Source organism: Abramis brama, assembly GCF_963993115.1.
Source record: "Abramis brama genome assembly, chromosome: 17".
Taxonomy (NCBI): Eukaryota; Metazoa; Chordata; class Actinopteri; order Cypriniformes; family Leuciscidae; genus Abramis; species Abramis brama.
The window spans coordinates 7926046-7945958 of NC_139979.1; the positions used below are offsets into that span (position 1 = coordinate 7926046).

At 38.0% G+C, this 19913-nt stretch overlaps 3 protein-coding genes across 6 annotated transcripts in view; all 3 read left to right on the plus strand.

The window, feature by feature from the left end:
• The window catches only part of dyrk1b (dual-specificity tyrosine-(Y)-phosphorylation regulated kinase 1B), a 40233-nt gene extending 34268 nt beyond the window's left edge, over positions 1-5965 (plus strand). For all 4 annotated transcript variants that reach the window (XM_084089660.1, XM_084089661.1, XM_084089658.1 and 1 more), the window contains exons 9-11: positions 1307-1610; positions 2521-2624; positions 2717-5965. In XM_084089660.1, coding sequence (XP_083945786.1) covers positions 1307-1610; positions 2521-2624; positions 2717-3469 — 1161 coding nt within the window. In that variant the 3' untranslated portion in view covers positions 3470-5965. The remainder of the gene's footprint in view (positions 1-1306; positions 1611-2520; positions 2625-2716) is intronic.
• A 1482-nt stretch (positions 5966-7447) lies between these two features.
• zp3d.1 (zona pellucida glycoprotein 3d tandem duplicate 1) lies at positions 7448-13643 on the plus strand. Its single transcript, XM_084089244.1, has 9 exons — positions 7448-8004; positions 8990-9102; positions 9179-9282; positions 9380-9554; positions 9646-9757; positions 12098-12183; positions 12260-12330; positions 12412-13339; positions 13428-13643. The coding sequence occupies exons 1-8, from the start codon at positions 7453-7455 to the stop codon at positions 13278-13280; spliced, it is 2082 nt and encodes a 693-aa protein (XP_083945370.1). The 5' UTR covers positions 7448-7452; the 3' UTR covers positions 13281-13339; positions 13428-13643.
• A 1713-nt stretch (positions 13644-15356) lies between these two features.
• zp3d.2 (zona pellucida glycoprotein 3d tandem duplicate 2) lies at positions 15357-18872 on the plus strand (the record flags this gene model as incomplete). Its single annotated transcript, XM_084090017.1, has 8 exons — positions 15357-15860; positions 16433-16548; positions 16705-16808; positions 16886-17060; positions 17894-18005; positions 18095-18183; positions 18258-18331; positions 18529-18872. The coding sequence occupies 8 exons, from the start codon at positions 15357-15359 to the stop codon at positions 18777-18779; spliced, it is 1425 nt and encodes a 474-aa protein (XP_083946143.1). The 3' UTR covers positions 18780-18872.
• Between the last annotated feature and the right edge of the window lie 1041 nt (positions 18873-19913).

The following is a 19913-nucleotide window of genomic DNA, read 5'->3' on the forward strand; positions in this document are numbered from 1 at the left end:
TCTTAGCAGCTCTCAGTCTAGTCAACGACACGCATGGGTCACAGGTTAAGCGAGTGCAGCCAGCAGCTTGAATGACCCTGTTTTCTGTGAAGATAAGTGAAAGTAGCATCAGGTTAAGAATCTAGAAAGTGTGTGCGTGCGTACGTATGTGGCCGCAGATTAAGACGCAAAGCTGATAGCAGGTGGAGGGTAAAAGTCTGGATGAGGTCCTAATACACTTTGTTTTACAGGATTAATGTCTGGCACTTACTGCCAACTCATCCAGAGACTCACCTCAAATGCTCCAGCATGCATTTTGTACGTCTGTGTGGACAATAACATTTGAATGCTTTGCTTTGTACTCTTTTACAATGTAGATGTTGGTTCATTTTAAGTCTTTATTGTAATATTTATGGACCAGGATACGGTGTATAATAGCACAGTGTCAGTTCAGTGTCAAAGGTTCTCAAACTGTGTATGACAGGGCTCAACAATATGGGTTTTTTTAAGAAACATATTTGTTTCACAAATATCGTAATATTTCAGGAAAAATAAGAAAGTAAGTTTACTACAAAAATACATAATTTGTTGTAAACTTATGCTTTTAATTTGCCGTAATAGCTGGAAATCATGCATCTTTATTGTAATTCCATGACAGGCATAAACACATTTAAATTTTGCTAGAAAATGATGGCATACGATGATTTATGGTTTTGTGTAGTTCTTTCAACTGAAATTCTTTCAAAAAGTCTCATTGTTGAACCCTGTATGACACTTAGAGCTACTATGCAAATGTCATTATTCCCACAAAACCACAAACATATCTCATTTTCAGTCCCCTTCACCTGCATTGATTAATGATTTCTCTGACTGATTAGTTTCCTATTAAAGTCAACATGAAATCAAAATTTACTTTCCTATACATATTCCAAAGATTAAAAATGTTTCCTAACCTATTTCAGCAATGTTTTAGACTGCTGTTGTAGTCAGTCCTTATACATTTTTTTTTTTAAGAATAAAAAATAAAAAAACTATTGTAATATAACCCAATAACTATTTTTTCACTCAGAAGTGGGTTACAAACACCATTTCATGTTGACTTTATAGTATTTAATTAATATTATATAACAAGTTTATTCTTCTAACATTAGTAGATGTATCTATTTATTGATTATACAGCTTGGCAATAATAATATGTTCTTAGACTGATAGTTCATCAACCTTTGTTTTTAAATGATGACATTTCAACTGTTACCTGCACTTCACTAAATGCTACTTGTTTGTGCCTCGTTCTCTTCCCTTCCTCTGTGTTGATTCGTCACTCCAGGAATATAAACCACCTGCCACGCGACGACTGCACGAGATCCTGGGGGTGGAGACGGGAGGTCCAGGGGGGAGGCGAGCTGGAGAGCAGGGCCACGCGCCCTGTGACTACCTGAAGTTCAAGGACCTGATCCTGCGCATGCTGGACTACGATCCCAAGACGCGCATCACGCCCTTTTACGCGCTGCAGCACAACTTCTTTAAGAAGACGACGGATGAAGGCACCAACACCAGCAGCTCCACCTCCACCAGCCCTGCCATGGACCACAGCCACTCCACCTCCACCACTAGCTCCGTCTCTAGCTCCGGTAAGTGTATATAATGCCGTGGTCACACTAGACTTTGAGCATGCATGATTTATACAGACTCTGGAACTGTTGCGGCGGCGGCTTTAAAAAAAAAAACATAATAATATCATATTATACATCCAAAATGTAAGGGATCCAGATTGCGTCGGGGTCCAGATCACCCTTTTGGGGTTTATTTTGCGATAACAACCGGCTGGATATACATTATCCTACTTATTACATGGCTACTTGCCACATAAGCAAATAATTAGACACGAAATATTGATTTGAATTGAAATATTTAAGCTTATGCAAAGAAAAACAGGTCCCAGGTGAGGTAACCAGTTATAACAAAACATTTAAGGGATAATTTACAGTCGTATCAACAATATTAACATAGACCTACTATTAATACTGCCGGTTTAGTTTTACTGTAAACACAGTTGATAACTGAGGCACGAGATGGCACCAGCTGCGCTTGAATGAAACGAGAGAGCGGGACCATGGTGTGACACAAGAGACATGAAAGAAGCGCCAGCTTCAGATTCCCAGATGAGCGGGTGCTATTGACGACAGTCGTAACCTCAGAATGTTGCGACTGGCCAATCAGAATCAAGCATTTCAAAGAGCTGTGTAAACAATAAACAGTGCTTTAGTGTAACAAGTACAAATATAACTCCAGTGTACTGGATTCCTGCATATTAAAAGTTTGTGTTCTTTAAATTCAGCTTAGAGGTCATAGCGTGATGTATTGATCTTTTACTTTACGAATTCGTGGCAAACTTGAACTTTGCAACGCATTTGCATGAGATTGTGTTTCCTGTCTCCCATATTCGCTTGTGTGACCGCCCTTTAAACCTGTTACTTGGGGACAGTAAAACTAGAAAAGGACTCCTTTAACATGAGCTCTCTGTTGTTGCTCCCAACCCAGGTGGATCTAGCGGTTCTTCCAACGACAACCGAAACTACCGGTACAGTAACCGGTACTACAATAGTGCAGTCACTCACACAGACTACGAGATGCAGAGCCCACAAGTAAGTGATTGTTCTAGCGCACTGCACAGCTCCTCTTTAAGATGCCAGAACGACTAGTCTTGATCCCCTCTGGTCGCTTCTTCTCCCTCCAGGCTCCGTCTCAGCAGCAGTTGCGCATCTGGCCAGGAGGAGACAGCAGCATGGGTCAGCTGTCCAACAGCGGCAGCGACTCCTCCTACCCGCAGCTGATGTTGCACAAGCCTGCAGCCACGCAGCACTCGCGCCACTTCCTGGGCAACATAGGGGGCATGATGGAGCCGCACCATCCCCACCCCATCTACGGCAGCCACCACAGCAACGGCAGACAGCTCCGGCAACAGCAGCAGCAGCAGAACCAGCCGCAGGGCCAGGCCTCGCAGGGCCAGCAGGGCCCAGCGCTGATGCCCGTCTCCTCCCCGCAGATGCAGGACAGCATCGAGCTCAGCCTCACCCACCACCACCACCTGGGTCAGTCTTCCATCATGCAGCCGCCCCCGTCGAGCTTGGACTCCAGTCAGTACGGCTCCTCCAACCTCCACCTGGGCCTCTCTGCCTTTCGGACTAGGACAGTCATGGCCCCCCAGCAGCCCCCTTCCGCTTCCCAGCAACAGTTGCCCCAGGCCCCAGCCTCCCAGGACAGCATGGTCGCTGCCTCCGGTTTGGGATACATCCCTCCGTGCTACGCCGGCAGCAACAACAATAACAACCCGCCGCAGGGAAGCGTCGGAGTGGGGGGGATGCTCACCGGGGGGCCTCCGCCCAGAGGAGTCGGGGGAGCTGGGGGGCGGCCGGACTCTGAGGAGTCCGCCATGATGGCAGTGTGCGGCAGCGGGAGTGGGAGCGGTCAGAGTGCAGCCAACTCTTGATAAATCTTGAACAAATTCCAAAAGCCATACGAAAATTTTAACGACAACATAACAGTGACAAAAAGCGCCACACGTACACGTACACACACGACACATTACACGTAGTAAGCGTACAACACACACACATACACGCGCGTGGCCACACGTAACAGAATCGCAGAGAAAAACTTGTGAAATATCAGACAGTTGATTTTGTTTTTTCGTTTTGTTGTTTTGGTTTTGCATGGGGAGAAGGTCAAGGGAGGGATTTGAAACTGTTTTTATCGTTATTTTTCTGTTTGTTTGTTTTTCTTTAATTGAAGGAGAAGAGCAGCGAGCGAAGTAGTCGCAACAGAAGGTTTCAGAATGTTTGTTATTTGATTTTATGTGATTTCAGGACAGGTTTGCAGCGAGAGATTTTTATTTGCCGTTTTTTTGGGGGCGAGGAAAGGAGAGTTTTGTGTTGAAAAAAAATCGAATGTTTTTGTCACGACGACAGCAGCGGGAGAGAAGAGTACCTTATGGGTTTTTTTGTATTATTTTTGGGTTTTTTTTTTTTTTTTTTTTTTTTTTGAGGTTTTGCCGTAATTGTACATTTTTAATTTATTAAGAATCACTACATAGGGAGCGGGAGAAGGGGTTAGAAAGAGATCTAAATTGAGAGGTGGGTATTTTGGGGGTTTATTTATTCAATGTTTTATTTATACAGTTGTTTTATTTGGGCTCAGACAGATGATACTTATGCTTAGAAAACAACAAACTGGGTTTGAGTTTTTTTTTTTTTTTTTTTTGGCTTCATTTTGTTGTTTTTGGTTGCTTTTTTTCTAGTTGAGCATAACCCACACACACACAAACACACACACACACAAGACATACACTCACATTTTTGTTACTTTTTTTTAATGTTTCCAGTCTTTATCTCGCTTGACACACTGGCTTATATATCTCAAACTATGAAACAAATCCTACGAATGAAATAAAGCAAATGACAGAAACTGTTTTTAGTCGCCACACAGTGAGAAACACCAACTAACAACTAGAGGAGGAGGCTGAATCATGAGCCGCTTTCACGAGGAGAGGGGGAACGTAACTCGACTTCACATAAAGGAGGAAGTGATACAGGAAAGTCTTGAAAAACATCAAAACATTTTGCCAGAAGGAAAACCAAAATGCTTCCCTGTTGTTCGTTTCAAAAAATAGTCTGCCTTCTTCTTCTTCTTCTTCTTCACCATCTCACTAGACTCTCTCTCTCACCCCTCTCTTACTTTGGTTTCTGTCTCTTTCTCTCTTTTTTTCTAACCCTCTTTGTTTTGGACAGAAAACTGAAAGCGTTAACACATTTGTATTAACTCTGGATATGCTAAGCCAAATCTTGCTGTAGCTCGCTCTCTCTCTCTCTTTCTCTCTTTTTATTTTCTTGCTTACCCCATGTTTCTGTTGGAAGGAAGAGTCTGGGGCGAGATTTAGCAGGAGGGCGGAATACTTCAGTATGAAGGGACACTGTCACGCCCTCCTGACTGCAGCCCCTCCCACTCTGACTTCATTTCCTGCCTCTCATTTTGCTTTCTCTTGTCTTTATTCTCCCCCTCCTCCCCTTCCTCCTTCACAACACTCTGTGAGTGCTGTTTGCCATCAAGTCAAAAAAGTGAACTACTTCTCTCTCGGCTGCTATCTCCACTCTCAACCATGTTCGGATTGCTGCTAAAGAAAACAGACAGATAAATAAATAAATAAATGAATAAATAAATAAATAAATAAAAATGAGAACTTTTTAACCCTCCTGCTTCAGAAAAATGAAAAATAAACCACTGCATCTCATGTATTTATTACTATTTAACAAGGAAAAAAGAAAAAAAGAAAAATCTGTTTTCTGCTGTTTTTTTTGTTTGCTTTCTTTCTTGGTACAGGTTAAAGCTTGACATTTATATTATGTAACGGAAACATGGTATTAAACAAGTGCCTCGATTTATTGGTCAGCCACTGGACGGAATTGAACAGAAGAGGATTATAGGAGTTTGATCAAGGTTTATTATATGTATAGCTAAAATTCAAGCCTCATGCAACTGTGTAGAAATCCATGACAATTCAAACATCATGTGAGAACTTCATATTGGATGCGAGCCTCATTCAGTATGACTGACCAATACCATATATTTAATTAACTGATGACATCTTCATCCATTGTAATCTGTGTACATAGCATCCATGCATCATCCAGTTAACGTTAAAGCAATGTTAGGGTGAAATGTCATTTTCGAGGTTAATTCTAGTGACTGGGATTCGAACCTGCAACCTTTGAGGCATCAGGACCTGCAAACTACCTTATTCTGCTCAGATCAGTGATGATGACTGCTGTCCTTTATGTTCTTAATAACCAGTTAAAACTTGTAATTGGCCTCACTGGCTTCTTTACTTTGTCATTTTTTTCCAACATCATCCTTCATGAGAACATAATGTCTGAAGTATTATGATATCATCAGTTTTGGTTTCTTTATTAAAGAGAGAGTTGCCTCTGTAGGTCCTCTAATCTTGTTATGTTTAGCAGACGTTGGTCACCATATAAATGTCACACTCACCATGCACTGTCAGAAACGTGTCTGAGCACTGATAAACTTTGAAAAATGCAGATGTTTCTGAGCTGCTTATAACACAACTACAGATTTTTGTGTGTACTCTGTCATTATTGAAGAGTATAGGAAATATATCTTATCTATGGAGGGGTTAACGGGGGACAGTATCCAGAACAAATTGTTGCTCTGTCACCTCTCAATAAAACCCTCACATAAACCAAAACTTCTGTTGAAGTGGAGGAGCATCTAAAGGGAGGGGGGGACAAAATCAAACAAATTGAATTGAGAACACATGCGTTAAGATGTTTATACTGGTTTGGTTTAGGTATAATACCTTAAGCCTCAAGCTGGCTGATAGCATTTTTAATGTATGTAGGCCCACTACAAATCAGGAAGTAACAGGAAGTTGTACCTAAAACGTATATTGCTGGTCTTTTACTTTTATGAAGCACTGGAATGAATTAGACTAGATTAAGTGCTCATGGTAAGACATTTCCTAAAAGTAGACAAGGAGTCATGGTGAAAGGATAAAAACTAGCTTGTACTTGAGGCCAGTCAAAAAGTGCTACTTAGCATTGAATTCGTCTTTCTACAAAAACAATAGTTTCCACACCCCTATTTGCAGTATTGGATCATAAGTATATGCTTCTAACTAAGCATAAGTTACAAACCACATTTTTTGTGTGTTGAAATGTAAAAGCAAACTTGCATGCGATAGCCCTATAACTGAATATATATATATATATATTTTTTAATATATATATATATATATATATATAAAAAAATGAAATTTACGGATTTGTTGCACGCGGCAAATTAGACCAAAGTACTAACTGCGTATTCTCGTCAATTCGACAAAACTGCTATGAATGATTCTTTTGCGAATCGGACTGATTCGGTGCGAGTGATTCTCTCGAGTCACCAACTCAATGAACCATGAGCTGCATATTTCAAACGTCAAATTCGTAATAAGCAAAGAACAAAAGTGTGAGGTAAGTTCATTTAATAAACGATTAGCAAGGATGTAACAAGTAAAAAAAATAAAAAATCAAACCGCATAAGAAATAAACTTGGCTTTAATAAGCTAGAATATAATTAAATGGAAAAATAACGGTAAATTGATTTCCGTACTGTTATATACTAAATTATTAGGCTATATGTAGGCTAATGCTAAATCATGGTAGGTACCCGTAATTACAATAAAGATTTTTTTTTTATATAAACCTTAATATATGTGCTTAAATAAAGGGTTCAATGGGACTTGCGTGAATTACGTGATGACGTTTTTTTTACCGGCTCATTGAAACTTCGAAAAAACGGTTGATTAGCCCTTTACGTCATCAATCAACAGGTGACTACAGGGCGCGCCTAGCGTTCTTCTCAGCGGCGTTTTATTTATTTCCTTTATATCACATTTAAGAGTCAATGGCTATCATGGAGCGCATGAGTTTGTGTTTTTGTTGTTCTTTGTATTTTATTGGCATAATGTGCATCGTCAAAGCTTACAATCATGGGACCGGGGGTCACCCATATAGCAACGTCGTATTCACGGAGCAGAAAGTCCTTGCCATGCAACCCATGTCAGGCGCTGTCAGGCCGTGGACAGAAAACAGTGAGTTTATGAAGAATCCTCCGGTTATACGACCATATCACGTTTTCCCAATGTTCCAACATGTTCCAGTTCCTCTCGTTGACATGGATCTGTTCAGGCCTGTCTCCGGGAGACGACACTTACCAAACCTTTTGACTAGTCTTCTAATTCCTCAAGTGAACCCTCAGTTTGCCCAAGTGTCTCCCGTGCGTAATGCTCGTGGCGTAGAGGTTTGGTGTGGTTACAGTAAGATCTCAGTGCGCATGAATGAGAATCTTCTGGGCTTCAGAAGTTCACCGTCTTTGTTTCAACTGGGAACATGTCCTGTCTCACGCTCCGACGAGGATTTCTTATATTTCCATTACGACCTCAATGACTGCGATAGCTCTTTAACGGTAAGTAGTTGTATATACGATAAACCTAATCTTGAAGGTCCGCTTTTGTCATAGGTTTCTATATAAACTGTAAAAAAGTTGCTGCCTTAAATTAAGGACAATCAACTTGGATGTTTAAGTCATTTCAACTTAAATTACATTTTAACTGACTAAAGTTAGTTAAAGCAATGTTAAAAACATATGTTATCACTTATTGATCATATAATTGTTTAGTTTCTGAATATTTAACAGCACAAATATAGGCAGCAAAATATATAGCTCTCTATAATTGTGCTGTTAAATATTCATAATGTGTGCAAAATATTATCAGTAAAATATTTACTTAAAAGGCTATCTTTTTTCAACACACTATTAGACTGTGTAAATCTGAAACATTATAGCATACAGTGGTCAATTGTTTAAAATTGTCAAGATATTTGTGATTAATCACTATTCCATTGTTTAGAAAACTAGAACACATTTAGATATGGTAATGTCAAATTCTCATAATAATCTTTAGTTTAATAAAGTTTGCATATGTGTTTTTTGTTGTTGAGTAGGCCTATCTTATTTGAGACATCAGGCTCTTATGGCTCATATTATGATATAGGAGAATATTAAACCTTACTCGAGAATCTAAAGAATTTATTCAGAGGCCCAAACTGAGCAAAATTATGCAATTTTGTGCAGTTGCTGATGTTTGTATGGCCCAAAAGTTAAATGAAATTCTGATGGGCTGTAATGTAATTGCAAAAAAAAAAAGTAAACTATCAATTACACAACAGAAGGCATGTAGTAGAATGTGTACATTTTATATATTATAATATTTCATTCGTTTTTATTTAAGATTAGAGTTATTTTGATTAAAGATTATGAGGGCACATGAATTAAAAATAAAAAGTAATGATGTGCATGGATAATTTATAATCAATACTGCAAAATTCCTTAAATAATAATTAATAATCTTGATTTTACCTGCCATATTACAATGTTTGATCCTCCTCAGATGACGAATGGCCAGATCATGTATTCTAACACGTTGCACTATACACCAGAGCCTCAGGGGACAGTCATCCGAGCGGTGCCCCTCACGCTAAACATCCAGTGCCTATACAATAGGTAAACCATGAATCTGAAGAGGTTTCCGGAGTTGGAAATGAAATTCACCTCATCTTTTGCTTTCTCCAATTTCTAGATTTCATTATTCCTACAAAATAGGCTTCCTGCCTGTGCCGAGGGAGCGCATGTTTCACAAGATTTTTGAGCGAAGGGCCAAGTTTAGTATTTCTGTGTGTAATGGTAAGCTCCCTCTCTCCTTCTATATAATTTCATGTTTTGTTTGACCTCTTAATATGATGTTGGTGCCCATCGGTCTATTAAACTGTGTGAACTCCAGAACGCTGGGAAAGACTTGAAGAAAATGTGAGTTTTGTGCTTGGGGAGCCCATGTATTTTGAAGTCAGTGCTGCTCATATGTCCAAATACGAAAGGATTTTTGTTGACTCCTGCTATGCAACAGCATCCAAAGACCCAAAGTCCACTCCACAACACAGTGTTATTTGTAATTATGGGTAAGCTGTTTGGCACACTCTGCTTTTATTTAACATAAAGACTCTTTCAGCATGGAGAAAGAAATAAATAAACACCAAACCTCAATTTCAGGTGTATGGAGGACAGCAGAAGACAAGGAAGTCTCTCTCGCTTTTTCCAAAGACAGTCAAAGATTATAAGGTTTTCAGTTGATGCCTTTTTACTCCCCCAAGTCACTGGCACGGTAATGTTTTCATTCTTAAATGGGTTATATATATGTATAATATATTGGAGACCGGGGCTAGTTGTCTCGCTTTTAACTCCAGAGATTATTTGTAGGGTGGGGTTTTGATATTGGTTTTTTTCATAGGTCCACACCTTGAAGTTTTAGCTGCAGATAACTTGTGGAATATTGATTGTGGGAATTAACTGATTTAACACACAATTGACCTATGGGTCATTTTGTCACACTATATGGACTGGAGCAAGCTGTCTTAAAAGGAAACCCGCTGTTTATTGACATTAATTTGATGATAATCAGTTCCACAATATGTATCTAAAATAAAAAGCCATCTCCCATAACAAATCAGGATATTTGATGGCCTTTTCATCAAAATGTAAACAGTAAAATACGGAAAAAAAATCAAATTGCCATTTGTTATTGCTGAAATATGAAACAGCAAAAATTGAAAAGTTAATTATCAAACCCATAAATTGGCTGAGAGAATTTTTTTATTGTATAGAAATGACAGCATATAAAACATATGTGACAACTTGCCCCTGCCTGATACGTAGATGGATATGTCAATCTGTCTGTCTGTCATGCATATATGAATGTATATATGTATACATGTGTATATATAAATGTGTGTTTGTGTGTCTATATATATATATACAGTGAGGAAAATAAGTATTTGAACACCCTGCTATTTTGCAAGTTCTCCCACTTAGAAATCATGAAGGGGTCTGAAATTGTCATCGTAGGTGCATGTCCACTGTGAGAGACATAATCTAAAAAAAAAAATCCAGAAATCACAATGTATGATTTTTTTTAACTATTTATTTGTATGATACAGCTGCAAATAAGTTTTTGAACACCTGAGAAAATCAATGTTAATATTTGGTACAGTAGCCTTTGTTTGCAATTACAGAGGTCAAACGTTTCCTGTAGTTTTTCACCAGGTTTGCACACACTGCAGGAGGGATTTTGGCCCACTCCTCCACACAGATCTTCTCTAGATCAGTCAGGTGTCTGGGCTGTCGCTGAGAAACACAGAGTTTGAGCTCCCTCCAAAGATTCTCTATTGCCAGAACCTTGATATGCTTCTTACAGAGCCACTCCTTGGTTATCCTGGCTGTGTGCTTCGGGTCATTGTCATGTTGGAAGACCCAGCCTCGACCCATCTTCAATGCTCTAACTGAGGGAAGGAGGTTGTTCCCTTCACAGTAGGGATGGTGTTCTTGGGATGGTACTCATCATTCTTCTTCCTCCAAACACGTTTAGTGGAATCATGACCAAAAAGTTCTATTTTGGTCTCATCTGACCACATGACTTTCTCCCATGACTCCTCTGGATCATCCAAATGGTCATTGGCAAACTTAAGACGGGCCTTGACATGTGCTGGTTTAAGCAGGGGAACCTTCCGTGCCATGCATGATTTCAAACCATGACGTCTTAGTGTATTACCAACAGTAACCTTGGAAACGGTGGTCCCAGCTCTTTTCAGGTCATTGACCAGCTCCTCCCGTGTAGTTCTGGGCTGATTTCTCACCTTTCTTAGGATCATTGAGACCCCACGAGGTGAGATCTTGCATGGAGCCCCAGTCCGAGGGAGATTGACAGTCATGTTTAGCTTCTTCCATTTTCTAATGATTGCTCCAACAGTGGACCTTTTTTCACCAAGCTGCTTGGCAATTTCCCCGTAGCCCTTTCCAGCCTTGTGGATGTGTACAATTTTGTCTCTAGTGTCTTTGGACAGCTCTTTGGTCTTGGCCATGTTAGTAGTTGGATTCTTACTGATTGTATGGGGTGGACAGGTGTCTTTATGCAGCTAACGACCTCAAAAAGGTGCATCTAATTTAGGATAATAAATGGAGTGGAGGTGGACATTTTTAAGGCAGACTAACAGCTCTTTGAGGGTCAGAATTCTAGCTGATAGACAGGTGTTCAAATACTTATTTGCAGCTGTATCATACAAATAAATAGTTAAAAAAATCATACATTGTGATTTCTGGATTTTTTTTTTTAGATTGTCTCTCACAGTGGACATGCACCTACGATGACAATTTCAGACCCCTCCATGATGGGAGAACTTGCAAAATAGCAGGGTGTTCAAATACTTATTTTCCTCACTGTGTATATATATATATATATATATATATATATATATATATATATATATATATATATATATATATATATATATATATATATATGTATATATATATATATATATATATATGTATGTATATATATATATATATATATATATATATATATATATATATATATATATATATATATATATATATATATATGTATGTGAATGTAAGTGTTGATTGCATTTTTTCCTAATTTTTACAGCACTTTTACCTGCATTGCACAATATCGGTTCACGAAGCCACAAGCGCAACAGCAAAATCCTGTACCTATAACAATGCAGAGAGAAGGTGAATAATTGTATGTGTATGTGTGCAACATACTGTGTAAATGCAGAGAAGCAAGATTCTTATCTTGTACCAACAGGTGGGACGAACTCACCACTGATGCATCCGTTTGTGCATGTTGTGATTCCACTTGTGAAATTGAAGCAACTTGTAAGTAGAAGGCTTCAGAGACTATCATAACTTGAAATGAAAACACTATACATCAATGTTTTGTTCTTGCTTTCGCAACAGCTTCTTTGCCCCGTACAACGCAATCTCTGGTAACAAGTCTACCCTGGATTATGGACAAGAACGAACAATCGTTAATCAAAGGAAAAGGATTGTTCGGTGTTCAGAAGGACACAGAGGAGGTGAAGTTCAAGAGCGCAGAAGGAATCGGTGAAGAGGAAGATGATCGTTACACTGTGGAGATTGTGCCTGATACTGAAAAACAAATGAAAGCAAAAGAGAATAAAAAGATGCCCATGAAAGACTTTGAGGATGTAGAAGTAATTGTTGGGACAGAGGAAACAACTGCTATAGAGTTAAAGGATGTGGGTGATCTTTCTGGAAAAGTGATGTCTGTTGGAGAACAGATGGATAGTGTTGTAGAGCTTGAGAAGGATGCTGGGAGACTCAAGAGCGCAGAAGGAATCAGTAAAGAGAAAGAAAATGGTTATAAAGTGGAGACTGAAAAACAAATGGAAGCAAAAGAAGAAAATAAAAAGATGCCCATGAAAAAGTTAGATGAGGATGTAGAAGTAATTGTTGGGACAGAGGAAACAACTGCTGTAAAGGATGAGGAGAGCGATCGTTCTGGAAAAGTGATGTCTGTTGGGGAACAGATGGATAGTGTTGAAGAGCTGGAGGAGGATGCTGGGAGTCTCAAGAGCACCGAGCTTTTGGAAGATGTTAATGATGACAAAGGGTCCAGCAAGAGTGGACTAAATGAACTGACTGACATTACCAGAGAACAACTGTCCAAATATAAAATAAAGCCTGAAGTTTTTGAGAAGAGCTTGCAGGTACGAACCACAGTACCCTCACACATGGCAATGGATGAAGAGGTATTTTTAAATGCCAAACAAGAACCAATGGAGTGGAATAAAGATGAACATTAACCTACCCAGTGAGCGAGAAATGGGGGACTTACGTTTGAGATCGTTCCAGGGTCTCAAAGGTATGACGCTTTTAATTCATTTATTCTGAATTTAGCTGCACTTTATAAGAGTTTTTTATTTGCATTTATTTATTTATTTCTGTTTTAGGATCCTTAATGGACCTTTTTTGGAGTTGCATCTGTGGGGCAAAAGATCTCGGCATACTTTCTTAAAGTCAGTGTTTTGGTCATGGATTCAACTGAATTCAGGAATGTGCATAATATGATGACATCCAGGTGTTTTTCCATGCATATGGAACGCTTCAATGTACAGTACTGACATCCACTGTAATGTCATCGGAATATTAAAACATTTTTGATTGATCATTCGTTTTTTCTTCTCTGATCGTATGTCCTGTGACCTTTTTGATGCCTCTCATTAAATTAACAATTTATTCTTAAGGGGAATATCTCACAGTTCATATTTTTTCCCAAAATCAAAAGAGAAATGCTTTAAAAGAATTTTAGCTTATTTTTACCAATAAGATTATTATTATTTTTTGCGCATTTGTCTTTATTTTACGTAAAGCTTTAGTATTCTCAACTCAACTTTATTTATATAGCACCACTAAAAACAACAATTGTTGACCAAGGTGCTGTACACTATATCAGATATCATCAGCATAGTATTGTTTGTTGTACTGAATTTGAAGCTGATTTTAAAATGAATAATGAAAACATGAAATGTATATAGTACAGTACAGTAATGAGATTTTGGTAACACTTTACAATAAGGTATCATTTTTTTAACATTAATTAATGCATTAACTAACACAAACTAACAATAAACAATACATTTTTGCAGCAATTGTTAATTAAAATGTTCATGTTAGTTCACAGTTACAGATACAGCTTTTGATATTAAAAAAGGATTAGTAAATGTTGAGATTAACTAAGATTAATAAATGCTGTAGAAGTATCTTTCATTGTTAGTTCATATTAACTGTAGTTTACAAATGAAAACTTTGTGAAACATGACCAAGATTTTTTTTTGTTTTCAAAAGTTTTCAATTGTCCTAAAATGGGCTTAATTTGCTTTATGCAGAATACAAAGTATATAATCTAATATAACCTAAATCATAAGCAACTCTACCTTACATTTGGAATTAAACTAAAGACTTCTTAGGAGGAATATGCAACGGTATCATAAAGTAAAAATCCGCTGGGAACATTTACCAAGTTTCATGCAACTGACAACAAGGCAGCATCTGAAAAGTTTTGGAGCTGTTTTATATGATTAATTTTATATTGTTCCTGGCGATGTCAGTTGTAACTTGAGGAGGGCTGTTAGTGTCAGATCCTCCACCTAAACATGGCCGTAAACCACATAAACTCTAGAAAATCAGAGATTAGACATGGTCTGAATTAATTTTGTGAACAATAGACATATTTAAGAATAAAGAACAGAGAAATCTCTAATGTAGGCCTACTGTCTGATTTTATGACTGTGTGTGCTGTATGTCTGTAGTTAGTCACATCAGACCAAAATGCTTTCTGGATTATGAAACAAAGGAGATTAGGCATTACCAGAGTGAATTTGGATAACATTAAAGCCATTCTGTGTGAAAAAAGTGTCATATTTCATTATAATTCTGTAGATTTATGTTACCTGCCTCCTGTTGCATGTTGCTGTTCACATCAGATTAATTAGACCAAAATGCTTTCTAAAATACAGGAAAGGGAAGTTTAGACATCACCAGAATAAATTTGAGGAACATTACAGACAGTCTGTGGATAATAATAAGAACAAGAATGTAAATTAACAATGAAATCTATTATTAGTGCATTGGATGTATAAATAACAAGCAGAAAGGTAAAAAAAAACCCTAAAAAACAATAATAACTTGATGACGTAAAAGAAACGCTGAATCTGTTCTGAGACCTGCTCGAATCGAAAGAACCGGTTCGTGGAAATGAATCGGACTTCTATCAGCAGTGCTTGAAGACGACAGGTGCTTTAATTACCCATCTCGGTTATGTGAAATATGTCAAGGTTGTTTGAGTGATTGTGACTATTACTTTGATGCTGTTTAGAGATATGAAGCTTTATTTTCCAGTATTATTTACTTTAGTGGTCTTTTTGTCCACATATGTTTACGCGTTACGAGCTGCGCCTAAGCACGCGATCTCAGAGTCAGAACTGGACATAAGATTTGGAGAAGATTTTGAAGGATCTGCTGTCAAGCGTCTTGGTTCGCCATATTTGCAACTTCCCATTTTCCAGCATTCTAGAATCCCCCTTTTGGACAAAAAGCAGTTCACTCCAATGCACGGGTCAGGTCGTGAACAACTAGCCGAAGAGACGAGAGAAGTCCTCGTGCCGCGCGCCAGAGTACGCGCGAGCTCCCGTCGCCGCGATCGATCACAACAAGTAAACGTCGTTTGCCAAAGGAAGAAAATGATCGTTAAAGTCAACAAACAGATTTTAGGACTAGATGGCTTGGGGTCTGAGCTAAAACTGGGAACATGTGACATCAGCAAGACTACAAAACACTATTATGTGTTTATTTACGACATGGATAAGTGTGCCAGTAAAAGACAGGTGTGCTTAGCTGGTTTGTTTTTCTTTGTCGTTTCCTTTTTTTCTTTTCTTTTTTGCATTTTTCCTCCATACTTAAGGGGCTTCGTATGTTGTATGTCCGTTTTGCTTGTTGTATTTTTGTCTATTACTTTTTAATTTGATAACTTCACAATAGGCGTTTGCAAACATTGTGGAAACTAATAGGCTACATGTTACAGCAAAAAAAAAAAAGTTAAAGGAATAGTTTACCAAAAAATGAACACATAAGAAGATACTTTGAAGAATAAGGGTAACCAAACAGGCCCAGGGCCTTATTGACGTCCATAGTATGGAGGGGGGAAAAAATACTATGGAAGTCAATGGGACCGATCAACTGTTTGGTTACCGACATTCTTCAAAATATCTTCTTTTGTGTTCAGCAGCATAAGAAATAAACTCATACAGTTTTAGAACAACCTGAGAGTGAGTAAATGACGACAAAATTTTAATTGTGTGAACTATCGCTTTAAGGCGCTTGGAAAAAACTCATTCAACTCAGGGCCTCCATATTCACTTGATAAACTTTGAAATTATCTTTGTCTTTTTGAATGCAGTTAATAAACAAAAGAGTAACATATTCCAACATACTGCACTACTCTCCGGAGGTGGACCTGTCGCCAATCCGCCGTGCCTTGCCTTTCTCGCTCCCTGTTGAGTGTCACTTTAACAGGTAAATTGATGTCTTTAGTTTTACCAGATTTGTCTTCATTATATGTTCCACTTAAACTTGCAGTACATTTTTGTGTCCATTTTGTTCATCTGTTAATCAATCACTGAATTATTATTTTTTTTAACAATCAAACACCCATGATCTTTTTTTCCCCAGATATCATTACTCCTACAAAATTGGTTACATACCACAAGTCAGACTTCAGAACCACTTCAAGCCCCTGAGAACAGTGGACAGCGTTGTACTAAGTCCCCGTGATGGTAAATAAGGTTTGACTAATGTAAATTAGAACTCCATTCTGTTTCAGTCAATGAGTCATCACGTTTCTGTCTTTTAGAGCTGTGGAGAAGATTATCCCCCACAGAAGAGTACACCCTTGGTCACCCCATGTACTTTCAGGCAGACGGACCCCCTCTTGCTAAGGACAAGAGGCTGTTTGTGGATTCCTGTTATGTGACTATCAGCAGTTCTCATTTGTCTATGCCACAATTTACAGTCATTGAAAACCACGGGTAACACTTTGTTCATTTAACCCTATAAAGCCTACTGTATCGTATTTTAAACGAATCTTCGAAGGCCTCTAAATGATCAACATCATCCTTTTTTGAAAAACCTGCTGTACACAATCTGCTACATGCCTTCTGTTATCTGATTGATAGTTTATACTTTCTTAGCAGGCAAAACATATTTTAGTATAATTCTAAAACGTCCCCCTTCAGGTTGTGGTACATGCCTTTTTTCTGTGAAATAATTTTTATGACGTTAACGTAAGAATACGCAAAAAAATCATGTTAAAATGTATCAAACAGGCTTTTGAGGAACGTTGATTTGTACATTTCTCAAACATTGTATTGCATTGCATTGTGTTTTGTCCCCCCACAATTCGAACTACAGAGGTTTGATCACAAGCATTTAAATATCATCTGACAGATATATAATTAGGATCTATATAGTGACAATTGATATTTACTTTCTCACTTTACAAGCTATCAGAATTTCATTTTACGTATTGACCATGTGAATCACAGCAACTGAATCAAATTGGAGATTTTTGCTCAGTTTTGGGCCTCTGGATAAAATTGAGGATTGTTTTATTTTTCCTCCTTGAGTATGAGCTTCACATTCTTCTATATCGTACTATATGAGCCGTAAAAGCCTGATGTATCAAAAATGATACTCCGCAAACAACACGCATGCAAACCTTTTTTTAGATTTCTTTTTATGTTTTAAAACTGTTCCATTTTGGGGGGCTATTATTACATATGCCAGACTTTACAGGGTTTTGAAGAGGGGAACTGAAGACATAACTTGACACAAAATGTATGCACTTTTTTTTTTATTTCAGGTGCATGATTGATAGCATGAGCAGCAGGTGGTCCAGATTCATTCAAAGTGGACAAAGGAATGTTGTGCGGTTCTCATTGGATGCTTTTCATTTCCATGGAATGTTGGGAAAGGTTAATTAATAAGCCATAATGGCATGCTGCTGTCATACAATTTCAGAAAAATATTGCATGTTGAGGTTGCCTGTTCTTTTTATTCTCAGCATCTGTACATGCATTGTGAAATATCTGTCGGAAGTTTAGATCCAACGGCAAGTTCAAAGTCCTGCACTTATAACCAGTCAACAAAACGGTATATTGAGTTTTGGTTTGCATTGTGATAATTCTAAACTGGTTTGGTACTAATTCAGATCATTTCTTCTTCAGATGGGAAGAATTATACAGTTCAAATGCTGTGTGCTTCTGCTGCGACTCCACGTGTCTGTCTTCTGACCTGTCTGGTGAGATACCTCAAGTGATCCTACTTTTAACAATTTTAATAGTTTAAAAGTCGGTTTTCATGAAGTACGTTGTTGGTATATAGATCTTTTCATAGCATTGCATTGAGGGTAGATGCAATAATGCCTGTAAAAGTCTTGCCACATCATGAAAGTAATGAGATTTTACATCAAGCCCTTTTTCATTATTCCATGTACAGTGTCCAGGAAGGTCATCACCAGTGAGCCCTGGATCATGGAGTCTGATTTGCACATAGTTGAGGAAGAGCAAACAACTCCATTCCTGCCAGAGGAGGTGGGAACAGGCTTTGTTCATGTGATAACCACACCGGCAGCTGAGATTGGACCTCATTATTTTGTGCCAGCCTCAGCTGTGGTGGAAGAAGTGGAGGAAGGCGACAAATTTGAGGAGACACGCAGAACCTTTGAGGAGGTATTTGGATTGGTTTAAACAAAGAGGACTTAATAAAGACATTTTGATTTAGTTTTCACAGCTTAATTGCACTTGAAGTGTTAATAAATACATGACACACTTTTGAAATGTGCATGTTTTTTCCCCCTTTTTAGCTTTTTATAGTGTAATTTTAGGTAACGTATCAATAGCTATGTTTCCATTCACTTATTTTATGTGAATTTTGGGATATTGCAAAAATAAATGCTGGATGGAAGCACCAAGACATGCAAAATTCTAAAAACGCACATAAAAAACTTGTGTGCTCAATTGAGGTGGATAATAAAAAAAAATCAGATAAGACAACGTGCATAAACTACAATGAAAACGCATTCAGCGAATAAATCCCTTGATGTGCAACAAAATCTCACGTGACTTGTGATTGGATAACTGGACTAACCAGGGGATAACTTATTTTGATCATTCTGAAATGCCTGAGACAAAGTCTGTCATCACAATAGTTTGGTTTAATTCCCTCCCAGAAGCGTCTCACTTGATTGCATTCCTCAAACACCAGGCATCCGAACACAAGATAACATGACAGTGTTTATAACTTATCATCTGTGCATTGATTCTGATTCGCAAGTCATTAATGATGTATGAAAAAAAGAGCCACAGTGGCTCCTGATTATAGCAACTTACATTTTTATTACAGATATTTAGCGCCAGTTTCTCAGGAAGTGATGATTTTGTTTTCTTGAACACATTTAATGCATTTTGTGTAATGCGACATTTCAATTTTAAATTCCAAGTTAAATTTGCAACTTTGGATGGAAACATAGAAATATGGTGCGAGATAGTAATTGTAACTTGGAAAATGTGTTTGATCTGGATAAATACATGTTGAACACTCTACCAATGCACCCAAAAACTACACTCTATGTAACATCTGTCATATTTAAAAAAAAAATATATATAAAAAAAATATCTAGACTACAAAAACCCTCCCTGCTGCATTTAATATAAACAACAGGGCAGGGTGAGTTCTTGCTGCTTGAAAGAAATTCTTATTCCATCATCTTGATGATGTGCCAGAAATTGCCATTTCACCCTATTCAGTCACACAGTTTTGTCCAGTATATGTTCAGCTTCCTGTTCTTAGCTGATAGGAGCAGAGCACATTTTACTGAAAGT

Excerpts from the sequence above, each read along its gene's own strand:
- zp3d.1 (XM_084089244.1), top strand. The coding sequence starts at position 7,453 with ATGGAGCGCATGAGTTTGTGTTTTTGTTGTTCTTTGTATTTTATTGGC. Across the intron at positions 8,005-8,989 it reads ACTGCGATAGCTCTTTAACG|ATGACGAATGGCCAGATCAT; the intron begins GTAAGTAGTTGT and ends GATCCTCCTCAG. Across the intron at positions 12,184-12,259 it reads TATAACAATGCAGAGAGAAG|GTGGGACGAACTCACCACTG; the intron begins GTGAATAATTGT and ends TTGTACCAACAG.